Here is a 12,839-nt window from a genome sequence, read left to right on the forward strand (position 1 = left end):
CAACCTTTATACAAACAGTTTTGGTAAACATGACAATTATGGTTGAAATGTTATCAGAAATACTCAATTTTCTTCGGTTTATCATTTTAAATGGAAAACAAAATGAAAAGTTCACCAGGTGCAAACTAATTTTTAGTTAAACCGCCTGTGGCCCTGATGTCAGCAGCACACCGTCCAGGCATTGACAAGATTAATTTCTAATGATAATCAACTGATAGTTTGTGGTTCCAAACACGAATTATAGCTTAATGAAGTTCACGAAGGGTCTTTGGTTTCTTCCTGGAAATTGCAGATTCCACACGATGCCAATAGTTTTCTATAGGATTCAGGTCCGGGCTGTTTTCTGGCCAGATAAGAGTTGTAATGGACCGTTCTTCTAACCATTTTGTCACCTGTAACAAATGTAAACACATTACTGTCGAACCTCTAATGCAGAAATGAAGCTAAAGTAACTGCAGAAGTGCCTACTTACACTTTTCGCCCGATGATAAGGAGCAGAGTTGTCCTGAAAGATACAGTTACCTGGTAGGTTGAAATTGTCTCTAATGGTTGGCAGCAATTTGCCTTCCAATATAGCCAGGTATCCATTGGCATTTACGGACCCTTTTATAAACTGCAGGTGACCTACTCCGCGATACGAAATGCACCCCCAAATCATTTGGCTGGTAGGGAATTTCACTATAGACATTATACAGTCTGGATGGTATTCTTCACTACGTCTAAGGCGAATCGTTTGTCTCCCATCGGGGACATGCAGGTTGAATTTCTTAAACGTGCATGGCTGAGAAGAAAATAACTGACTGCCACTGCTCGGGGGTCCATTTGACATGCTCCTCACACCAAATTAATCGGGCCTTTTTCATTTTTTTGTGTGAGGAGGGGCTTCTTCTTAGGACGACGGGCTACAAGTCCATTTTTGAAGAGGCGTCTTCTGACTGTTACTGCACTTGCTATCACTCCTGTGTTTTTCCCATTCTCTTTTCAGCTCAGACGAAGAAGCTTTACGGTTTTTAAAGTATAAGCGCTTCAAAACGAGGTCCTGTTTTGGCGTATAGACTCGTTTGTATCCGGTTTCTTTTTTCAATCCGGTGTCTTGTAATTAGTCAACAGGTGTCTGTTGACTAATTACAAGACACTCTATAAGCAATACGACGGGAAGAACATCCTTCCTCGCGTAAAGCAACAATAACACTCTTTCTTCGTGGCGTCAACTGCACATAACTCGCCTTCTGACACAAGCAAGGGATGACTGCAACTCTTGCTTATACAGCTGATGCAATATTACGTCATCAACTACGTGTGTCAATCTTATCTGATGCAATCTGTAAAGCGCCTCCGTAGCCAGGTGGGAAGGAGCAGCAGTGCGTAGCACACGCTTCTTGATTAGACCGGGGTTCGAGCACGTCACCACCAAATACAGAGGATGCGGAAAGGTCAAGGAATGACCACTGCATATCCCGGAGCAATATGGCCTTAGTTGCTAATGCTTCTAAAAACCAAATAACAAACAAACAATCTGTAAGCAATATTGCCATATAATTAGTTTTTATTTCGACCACAATCACAATTTTAAGGGGTAATGCAATTTCTTTGAACACTAATGTATATACACATCGCAATATGGCTCTGGATGCTAATGTGCTATATAAATAATAATAACAACAATAGCAACCTAAGAGACATTAACGAGTTGGAATGGGAACTTTATTCTATGTACCCTGTGCAGGCCTTGAACTCGCACCTGAGATTTCTGTTTGTTTCATTAGATGTGCGTGTGTTAGGCAGGCTATGAGGCAGATATTGTGCATCAAAGAGCTAAGGTAAGCTATCGGGCGATAGTGTATCTGTTATTGTGTTTCCGGTTGTTGGGAGAAAAAACCATGCAGCCCTCGCCTGGGACCGACAAACTCATATATGTTGTGAAAAAATTGCTTAAAAATTGTGCAAGTCATTGACAGAATTCGAACTCAGGCCCTTTCCACCTGGTACAGAAGGACGACGATTACAACCACTGTGCTATACGCGCAAGTCTTTGTTTGGTCCACACAACACTTCGGTGGAAAAAAGTTTCTCTGGCAGAGACTGAAAATGATATCATAACCGGTGACATTATGGAGTGGAAAGGGAGGAGGGGGAGAATAATTTGTAAACAGACGCGAATACACAAATAATGCAAGAAACGCTTCCCCCCGCCATATGGTCTCAACATCTAGGATTTTTACCCATTTATCGAAGTATAACAATTAATAAACGGGTGCAAAAATGTTATATAGTACGTTAACATTTTTAATTTTCATGAAAAATAGCAAAGTGAAAAAAGAATGTTTATAGTCTAATATGATATAAAAAAAAAAAAAAAATCAAAATAGCAGTTCTCCCATATTTGTGATACAGTTGATAAAATTTAAATCACATATCATGAATTACACTGTTCAGTTGGTATCTTCACTTTGATTATTTTTCAATTATTCAAATACCATCACCCACAGCAGTACACGTTACATTACAGAAACAATCACCAAATATACGGGATACCCGCTCCTGGTCAACGCGATGCTGTCACCCCTCTCGCTAGTGGAACACACACGTTGGGCAGGTATATAGGTACACTGCATTCACGTAGACGGTAATTTGATGTCAGTATGGATAAACATCGTGAGTTAACTGACTTTGAAAGAGGGATGATAGAGAGATGACGCATGGGTAACTCTATCGCGGAGGTGGTACAGAAATCACACTATCCCCGTTCGACAGTATCAAGGGTGTATCGGGAATACGCCATTTCCGGATTAACGTGACCGTCGACGTCTGTCTCGCATTATTTCAGCCAACCGGAAAGCGACAGTGGCACAAATCACAGCCGACTTCAACGAGTCAGGTGCCAGAAACGTCTCCACCAAAACCATCAGGCGATCATTAGCCGCAATAGATTATGGAAACCGCCGACCCACCAGAGTTCCCATCCATTACTTACACAACAACACGGGACCCTACGCCTCAAATGGGCGAAAGAACATCGGCACTGGATCTTGGATGATTGGGGACGGGTCTCCTGTTCCGATGAGTCCCGTTTCCAGTTATTTCGAGCGGACGGGGGGGGGGGTGCGTAACTGGCAGAAACCGCACGAACCTATGTACCCATCATGTTAACATAACAAGGAACTGTTTAGGCAGATGGACGGTCGGTAATATAGCATTAGCATAGGCACATGACGCAAGAAAGCAAGTTTATGCAGCATCAGCCAAAAAAAAAAATACACACTCCCATTTCACCCCTCCGTTCGTTCCAAATACCTGTCCAGCTCAGCCTTAAATTTATTTAGGCAATCAACTTCAACAACATGGGATGGAAGTCTGTTCCACCAACCAACTACTCGCTGGCTAAAGGCAAATTTCCGCACATCTATCCTACATCTGTCTTTCCTCAATTTGAATTTATGCCCTCTCAGGTGATTATTCTGAGCGAGAGGAAGAATCACATCAGCATTGAGCATGCTCAAACAATTCAAGGCTTTATACACCACTATCAGATCACCTCGCCGGTGCCTAGTCTCCAGACACTGTAATCTGCAAAATTTAAGCCTTTCTTCGTAAGAGCAACCCTTTGCTCCATTCACTAATCTTGTTTCCCTTTTCTGTACTCGTTCCAGCAGCTCTACATCCTTCTTGAAATGGGGCCTCCAGACCTGTATACAGTACTCAAGGTGTGGTTTGACCATTGCCTTATACAAGGGAATAATCACCTCCTTATCCCTGCTAGAAAAATTCCTGTATATCATTGACAAGACACCATGAGCTACTCTTGCAGCCCGTCTGCACTGCTCAGAAAACTTCATATCTGCCTGCACAATAACCCCCAGGTCCTTTTCATTCTCTACCACTGTCAGTGTAGTACCACAGAGTTGATATGTTACTCTTGGGTTACTGTTTTCCATATGTAGTACTTTACATTTGTCAATGTTAAACTTCATTTGCCACCTCTCAGCCCATCTGCTCAACCTTTCCAGATCCTGTTGCAGCAGCATACTGTCAGTAGTGTCTTTAACAACCCTGACAACCTTTGTATCGTCTGCGAACTTGGACATTAAGTTTGATATACCATCATCAATATCATTTCTACATACAGAAAACAAAAATGGACCCAACACTGAACCCTGATGGACTCCACTAATAACATTAGTCCACGATGAGCAGTGTCCATTGATTACCACTTTCTGTCTTCTCCCCCTCAATCATCCCTTTATCCATAGCAGCAATTTGCCTCCAATGCCACACTGCTCCAATTTGTCAGCAGTCTTTCATCTCCAATAGTATCAAAAGCCTTTCTAAGATCCAAATATATAATATCAAAGTTATTCCCTGCATCCAGGTCTTTTGTGACTGCATCATAGTATCCAATCAAATTGGTCAAGCAAGACTTGCCTGACCAATGCTGTGTCCCAGCTATAACTGAAGTCTTGTCTAGTTGATCCTGCAGAGCTTCTTACCAGTGCCTCCATTAATTTTCCTGGAACAGAAGTTAAACACACAGGTCTATAATTACTTGTGTCAGCCTTTGTTCTTCCTTTGTGATTTGGGGTCACATTTGCACATCTCTAGTCTATGGGTACCTCCCCTGAGTGCAAAGAAGCTCTCATAATAATGACTAAGGGCTTGCCTACTTCCTTTGCTGCCTCCTTTAATATAACTGGATAGATCCCATCCACCCCAGGTGCCTTTTTTATATTTATCCTCAAAAATTTCTCCTCCACTTTCCTCTCAGTTATTACAAAATCATCATCTAGCTCACTGCCAGAGTTTACTTCACCTCTGGCATTCCCCTTCCTGAAAAACTCCTCATGTATGAATGTATATGCAAAATACTCGTTTAGTTTGTTAGCCATCTGAGCAGGATCATCAGCAGTTGAACCATCAATATCCAATAGACCTATCTGATTCATCCCTTTTCTTCTAGAGTTTACATAGGTAAAGGACTCTTTTCCATTTATCTTTGCATCCTTTGCCAAGGATTTCTCATAATCTGCCAGCTTATATCTATCACTGGCTTCCATGTCACCCATTAATTTATATGTATCCCATGCATTTTTCTTCTCTGCCATATGTCTCATTAGTTCATCTGACATCCCTTTAGGTCTAAACCTTGAACAATATTTCTTAGTTGGTATGTAAAGCCTAGTAACTTCCAAGATAAATTCTTTGAATGCTTCCCATTTTGAATTTTCTGTTGGTAACATCATCAGTTGGTCCCACTGTATAGAATTTAAATACTATCTCAGACCATCGTAGTCGCCTTTACGAAAGCAAAAACCCTTCCCTTTACCCATGATGGTAGTTACCTCTTTGAGTAAATCCCACTTGAGCACACTGTGATCACTGCCACCTAGTGGTTCCTTTATCTGCAGATTCTTAATGCATGAAAAATCACTACTGATAATCAGATCAAGAGTATTACTCCCTCTAGTTGCCTCCCGAACATGCTGACGTAGAAAACAATTATCCAATAAATCCACAAAAGCCTTGCTAGTGTGCGAGTGACCAAACCACAAATTCCAGTCATTATCTAGGAAATTAAAATCCCCCATTATAAGACTCTCTGATTTACTGGCCCACTCTATTTCCCTGTACAGTTTCTTATTATAGTCATCAGACCTAAAGCACACTCCTACTCTCAATTTTGATCTCCCAATGCTTATGTCACACCAAACTGACTCGACACTGCACTGTCTAGCGACGTCGAGTGGCTTCACTTCCTTGGATTTTATGTGTTTCTTAACTAATAGCATAACCCCTTCTCCCTTCCTATCCTTTCTGTACACATTGTACTCCCCAAATTCCAGTTCTGCATTCATTATATCCGTGTGACTCCACGTCTCTGATATCCCAACAATATCTGCCTTTGATGTTTTGAGCAATACCTCAAATTCATCAAATTTATTTACCAAACTCCTAGCATTGGTATACACGCAAGTATACATGAACCTGTTCCTATTCTTAGCTACCCTAACACAATGTATGTGTTTACTTGTACCGTATTGACTCAAGGCAGTCTTTGAAATATCCTGCATCTTGTTTTCCAGGCTGCTGCTCATTCCAATAGAAGCAATGCAAGAATCAGTTTCACCTCTGTCAGTGGCTACGCTACCCAAGTTAGCAGTTTTCCGACTCACCTAACACTGCCTCGATAGCATCAGCAAATATTCTTGCACCCTTTCTATTTAAGTGTATCCCATCCCTGTAGAAGCAGTCTCTCCTGTTAACAAGTACAGACCAGGCTGAAAAAAATTCTACCCCTTGAGGCTTGCACAATCTTCCCAGGGCCGAATGGTCTGAGGCATATTCAACTGGCACATGTTGGGACCTCTGGTACGTCTAGACGCATCTCTGAACGGTCCAAGTTAAGTGTCATTGCTTGCAGACCATCTGCATCCCTTTGTGGTTATCAAGCACCCACAGGGCAATGGACTTTTTCAGCAAGACAATGCGCCTCCCCACAGAGCCGTAGTGACTAGAACATGGTTTGAAGAGCCTCTCCGTTTACCGGACAAGAACCCTGTGGGGTATCTTTGGGATGCTGCGGAAAGGTCCGTTCGAGCTTTGGATCCTCCACCCAGGAATGCGACGGAATTATGGGCAATGGTGCAGCATGGATGGAAATAACTGTGGAACGCTTTCGTGAACTAGTGGATTGAATGCCTCGCCGTGTGATTACCCTTATCCGGCGAAAGGTGGGCCTACCCGTTAGTAGGTAGGTATCCCATGATTTCTGTCTACTCAGTGTTGTACCACTACCTATATGAAATGAGAACATTCAACAAAAAATGTTCTCTTTACACTCCGGCCCTACTGCATAAATCCGAGGAGTTTATAACTAGTCATTTTATATGAATATTAACATTGTGGCCATGCAATTTAAAGCCACATCCCACATATGGGAAATTAAAAGGGGGAAAAAATTCAAAAAGCATAATGCGTTTATTACTCTTACTTTTGCTTGGACACTCGGCTAAGTCAGTGCTACGCCTTGATAGTTACTTTTTTCCAATAGTTTATTAGTTTTTTTCTACGTTGGCTGATATGAGAAAATTAGTTTGCCAACCTTTTTAGCCCATTACTTTGGTAATAACTGCAGTACTGAATAATATGAAGACTGGCTGTGGTCTTGAGGTATCACACAGTCATTGGCTCAAGGGCATGCTATTCAATCCTTACATCGCCACGAAAACGAAACAAGAAATTGTGGACCATTTGCTGGACGATTTAATTGGCTACCATGATGAAGTCGTAAATACCCATTTGCCTATTATGTCTACACGAGTGTGTGTTCACTCTACTCTCTGGGCCATAGATCGGCTGAACAGACCTTCAAGAATTCCTCCAGTCTCCGAGAGAATTTGAAAACAAACTCTCCAAAGGAGTGACAAGTGGCAAAAACACTATACAGTTTTGTTTGTTGGAATGAACCAGGTTGCCTCTAATCTATCGATGCAGGTTTGGATTCGGATTGAAAGTGGTCCACCATTCATCCTTTTATTCCATTCCTGGAAGATTGAAAGTGATGTTAACTTGTCACGACAGCTGCATGCGTCTTTATACCCACCAGGTTTCCAGAAATTTATAGAGCAGTTTATTTATAGAAATTTATAGAGGAGATGTAGAAATGTTTTTGCTGATTATATTCAAAAATACAAACTCAGTTCACGCTTAAAGATATTGAATTCTTCCATATTTGAAGAATTCCAAATATAGAATTGTAAATCCATCGGCCCAAACTTGACAATATTTCAACTTAATTTTCTCAGGTACTACGTAATATATAGGCGAAGGTCCCGACAGTTTCTGATTACTTTCACAGCTTATCTTCATAAGCTCAAAAAGCAATTTTTCTCAAATATTCTTTTACATACATCGAAAGATCAAGTTTCTTTCGATGTATGCAAAATTTATCGAAAGAACAAGTTTCTTAATAATAACGATTGAGGCATACAGTGATGATCTTAGGAAAATTGCAATAGTCACCCATCTTAATTCTTACAATTAGACATCAGTGAGTAACAAAGCACTAGAGGGACTGACAAGCCAGTTTAAAAACATTTCTATACAGTATGTGATGCAAAAAAGTTTCACTCATTTAAAATCCAGAAAATTATATAAGCAAAGGCTTCTTGTTTGATGCGTTTGCTTTAAATATACTTAAGTTTATAAGTATGTTACTTAATTTTCAGTAAGGTAAACTCGAAATATTTGAACTTTTGTTTATACAAAGTCAAACTGCTAGACTCAGATTAAGCTCAGAAAATTACTTAAAAACAGATTCAGTTTAATACTCGCATGAACACACATTAGTAAAAAAAAAATCTTACCTTTGTTTTCAGTATCCTGAAGGTACGCTGGATGCTTTGAAACCAGGGCGAGAAGGAAGTACCACCACCGCTGAGGCAAGAGTTTTATTTCACTTCGCTGTTAAAGTCATTGTTTGACTCAAAAATCCATTTAAGTCTCTATAGAATTTTGTCTGTTTGCCAACATTGTCTTTTAAACTTTTTACAAACTTATTTTAAAAATAACAGTGATGTTTTAGGAATTACATTCGGTAAAATTATTTCTTTAATTTTTCAGATTAAGGACTCTAAATGGGAAGAGGCCGAAAAATTTGCCAGTGATGATGAATACAAAGAAAGACTTCACATGGAATTCTTGAGCAGAGAAAATGAAAGGTAAGAAAATGACTTTATCATCTTTTCTAGTATACTGGTTCTTCCTGTGTATCGTTGGCAGTCGCACAATGTATTTCGGTGGTTTCGTGCTGATTCGAACATGCACTCTGCCACACTGCCCATGACATTCGTAAAAATATTGTATAAGTTAGACAAGGACAAGTCAAATAAAAACGAAAATTTTTTTTTACCAATAACTGGTACCTTACCTTTCAAAAAACACACCACAATTTGGACACTTATCCCATCTGCATACCAGAATTTTTATACTGTACTCATAGAAGTTTTTGTTGCACCTGGCATTGTGTTCGACGGCTTCCTTCACTTCAACGTCCGTGTAGATTCGATGCAGATCATTTTCAGTTCAATAATATCAGTTCAAAGTGCTTTACCCATGTTCTCATCCAAAATCATTGCACTCTACGAAGTCATTTCATACACTGGTGCGCAAAACTTAAGGACCAACACTATTTCTAAAGATTACAACCACAAAATCTTTACTTAAGATACTCTTTACTGATGAGAGTATATTCAGTCTCAGCAGCTATTCTGGGCGTCAGATAATCTGGCGAGAGGTTGGCACACGGTATCACCCCGCAAACATCACTGAAAAGGATCGATATGGCGGTCGAGGTGTTCTCGTCTAGGGAGACGTTATCTTGGATGGTCGTACACAACTCCAGATACTGGAAGGCTGTACTGTAACCGGTGCACGCTACTGTACTGAGGTAATCCTTCCTCATGTGCGTCTGTTCCGAGTTCGTGTTTATGGATGATAACGACACACTCCATTGCACTGCAGCTGTTGATATGCCTTTGGAAAGTGAGGACACAGTTCGTATAGATTGGCCTGCCCGTTTCACCGATATAAATCCCATCGAACACATATGGGACGCTCTAGGGAGACGCCTACGGCACACACCGACCAGAAAATGTTCACCAGCTGAAGATGGCACTGACAGAGGAATGGACGATGTTACCGCAAGAACTTATCAACAACATTGTTCTAAGTGTGGACAGGTGGTGCAAAGCCTGCATCGACATTAGGGGTGGCCATATCTCCTATTGAGGACGACCTCCTCCCTTTGTGCCATCTTTGGCAGTTATGCATCTGTATCATGACAGCCAGTACTATGTTGCCATTTTTGAATAAAGTCCCTCTGTACCATTTTGTTTCCGTTGTTGGGTCCTTCATCATTTCTGTACCTCACGAGGTTCCTTTGATATGCTTTTCCCATATCCAGGCCACTCCTATGAGAAGGTACAGGTGAAAACCTGACTGGTCCTTAAATTTTGCACGCCAGTGTATCAAGAGGTTTAATTATCGCATATAGGCGTTACAGAGACAATCCACTTCGCAATTTTTTCTGGTCATCGTTGAGACACACTAGAAGCCGCTTCACTTCACGTTAGTCAGTAGAAAGGTTGAAAAAATACTTTGAAAAGCTTTTCTGAGGGGAGGGGGGTTGCTACCAAGGTTTTTTTCTGACGGAAACGAGTTATTTTATTTATTTATTTTTTCTTTTGACCAGCAAACCGACCAGATAACGCACGCAATTTACAGGCAAAATACAATAGAGTGATGGACTTCGGAATAGGGGAACTCGAAACTTAATGTATTTCAATCTGATCCCTTCACTGAAGCTTAGTCGGCACGGTACATCGCTGGCTGTCACCGGTTTAGAGAGGTCTGGGTTCGTTTTCCGTTCACTATTGTGGAAATTTCTAAATTCCTCTAAAATAAAATATATTTAATATGTTTAAGGACGATAAACTCAGTGGCGTTAAAATAATAATTTGAATTTGTACTGCAATGCAGCAACGATATATAATGGTTTAGGTAGATCCATGAGTGATATCCAACTCCTTGGTAAAATCATCACATCTTGTACACCGATCCGCCATGATATTGTTTGTCAAAACATTTTCGTCTGTGAAGATCATTCTGCACAGTTTACCTTCCTTCGTGGTAAAGAATTTCTCAGTCACTTACCCATAAATAAGATATAGAGCTAAATCGGTGAATTTCTGCTGGATAGACGCCCTACTCTCTCATAACCTGAATAACACTGAGTTGTGCTAGCTTAGATGCCCCTGTCACTATGAATGCCACTACAGTTACCGTGCATCACTCCTTCTACATAAAGGAATATATTTATACTAAACAGTAGCGCGAAATTTAAATATTAAACATAAATTTACACTAATAGTGATGTCAAATTTAAATTTGGACAATCGAAATTTCGCTTTTATTTGACTCACGCCTCATATTTAGTGTACTGTAATAATGTACTGTACTCTAATTTTGTTTTAAATATAAGTTAAATAAACCGTTAAATACCTTTTACTCTTCAGGAAGCTGGGAAGAAATGCTCATGTATTTACCTTGAGTTTCGTAGACCCGAAGATGGAAAGACAATATAGAAGCAGCACAAGCAGTACAAGCTACGTGTCTATGGCCAGTTTTCCTATTGTCATTCTTTTCTGCACTGTGACCTATAGCATCATAATAACGAGGTATGAGCTTTACCTTTTTCTTTCATATTTTTAAATTTTTAATATTATTATTATTATTAGACATGAATATAGAAAGGAGAATAAAAATAGAAAATCAGAAGATACCGAGGATGTAATTGATACTTGAACACTGCCATCACACCAAGATGAAGCGCACATGTTTGAAAACTCTTCCTAGGGAAGATTTAGTGCTTACCTGCTGAGAGGCGCCTCGGTAGCCAGGTGGGAAGGAGCAGCAGTGCGTAGCACACGCTTCTTGATTAGACCGGGGTTCGAGCCCGTCACCACCAAATACGGAGGATGCGAAAAGGTTCAGAGAATGACCACCGCATATTCCGGAGCAATATGGCCTTAGTTGCTAATGCTCCTAAAAACCAAAAAAACAAACAAACTCCTAATCTGGTAATGTATTAACTATTTTTCACCTTCAAGAGATATTGCCAATGAAGAAAGGAGTTGAAGAGATAAAAAAAAATCCAGTTCCGTTATGTTAACTATATCTAACAACGAAAAACAGCAAGAAAGTACCACCCACACACACACGGGCGTATTCAGAGGGGCATCTTCTTCTTAACCATTGCTGTCCCCCTGCTGCGCAAAGGCCTCTCCCAAAATCTTCCATCATTTTCTGTCCAGTGTCGTGGTTGGCCAGTTCCTTCCTGTAAACTCCTTCAACTCCTCGCACCATCTCCTTTTACGTCCACCTCTGTTTCTATGTCCTTCCAGTAGTATCTACTCAGTTGCAGCTTTACTCCATCTATTATCTCCTTTTCTTATAATATGACCTGCCCATTTCCACTTTAGATGTTTGTTATTTGGTTTTTAGGAGCATTAGCAACTAAGGCCATATTGCTCCGGAATATGCAGTGGTCATTCCCTGACCTTTCCGCATCCTCCGTATTTGGTGGTGACGGGCTCGAACCCCGGTCTAATCAAGAAGCGTGTGCTACGCACTGTTGCTTCTTCCCACCTGGCTACGGAGGCGCATTCCACTTTAGATGTTTTTCTTACACTATAACGTCCTTTTACCAGTTATTTTACGTAATTCCTCATTTCTAACTCTATCTTTGCATGACAGGCCCAACATGCTTCTTTTAATTGCTCGTTGTCCTACTTGTAAGTTTCTTTCCTGCACTTTAATAAGGGATCAGGTTTATGCTCCGTAGGTAAATATAGGATTTATACACGTATTTAAGAGCTTTTTTTTAGACAAACCGGCAATGTTTCCAGCTTCATATAGTCCCCCAGCAATGTTTCCAGCTTCATATAGTCCCCCAGCCGTTTTTCAACCTCATATTAGTCTCATGTGTCTGGCGATCGTGAAAAGATCGAATTTGCTCTAAGATACGTGAATTAATTAACAAATTCGAGAGGTGTGTCGTCGAGATTTACAATGGACATGACCAGATAAATGCTCACATGAAAACAGTCCACACGAAAATTCTGCACAGAAAAAACCCACTGTCAAATGCTCACATGAAAAATACCCACACGGAAAACTGCTCACACGGATAAATGCTCACACAGAAAAATGCTCATTATTTTTAGTCTACAAAAAACAAATAATTTCATATTTCAAAACGAATTTATATATTTTATTTCTAATTC

General features: G+C 40.4%; 1 protein-coding gene across 1 annotated transcript in view; it reads left to right on the forward strand.

Moving 5' to 3' along the window:
* The window catches only part of LOC150077154 (adenylate cyclase type 3-like), a 99,748-nt gene that overhangs the window by 40,967 nt on the left and 45,942 nt on the right, over positions 1–12,839 (forward strand). The window contains exons 8-10 of the mRNA XM_090386616.1: positions 8,373–8,435; positions 8,617–8,714; positions 11,070–11,231. Of these exons, the coding sequence (XP_090242742.1) occupies positions 8,373–8,435; positions 8,617–8,714; positions 11,070–11,231 (323 nt within the window). The remainder of the gene's footprint in view (positions 1–8,372; positions 8,436–8,616; positions 8,715–11,069; positions 11,232–12,839) is intronic.

This window comes from Mastigoproctus giganteus, chromosome 12 (genome assembly GCF_048544385.1).
Source record: "Mastigoproctus giganteus isolate SK-2022 chromosome 12, ASM4854438v1, whole genome shotgun sequence".
Classification (NCBI taxonomy): domain Eukaryota; kingdom Metazoa; phylum Arthropoda; class Arachnida; order Uropygi; family Thelyphonidae; genus Mastigoproctus; species Mastigoproctus giganteus.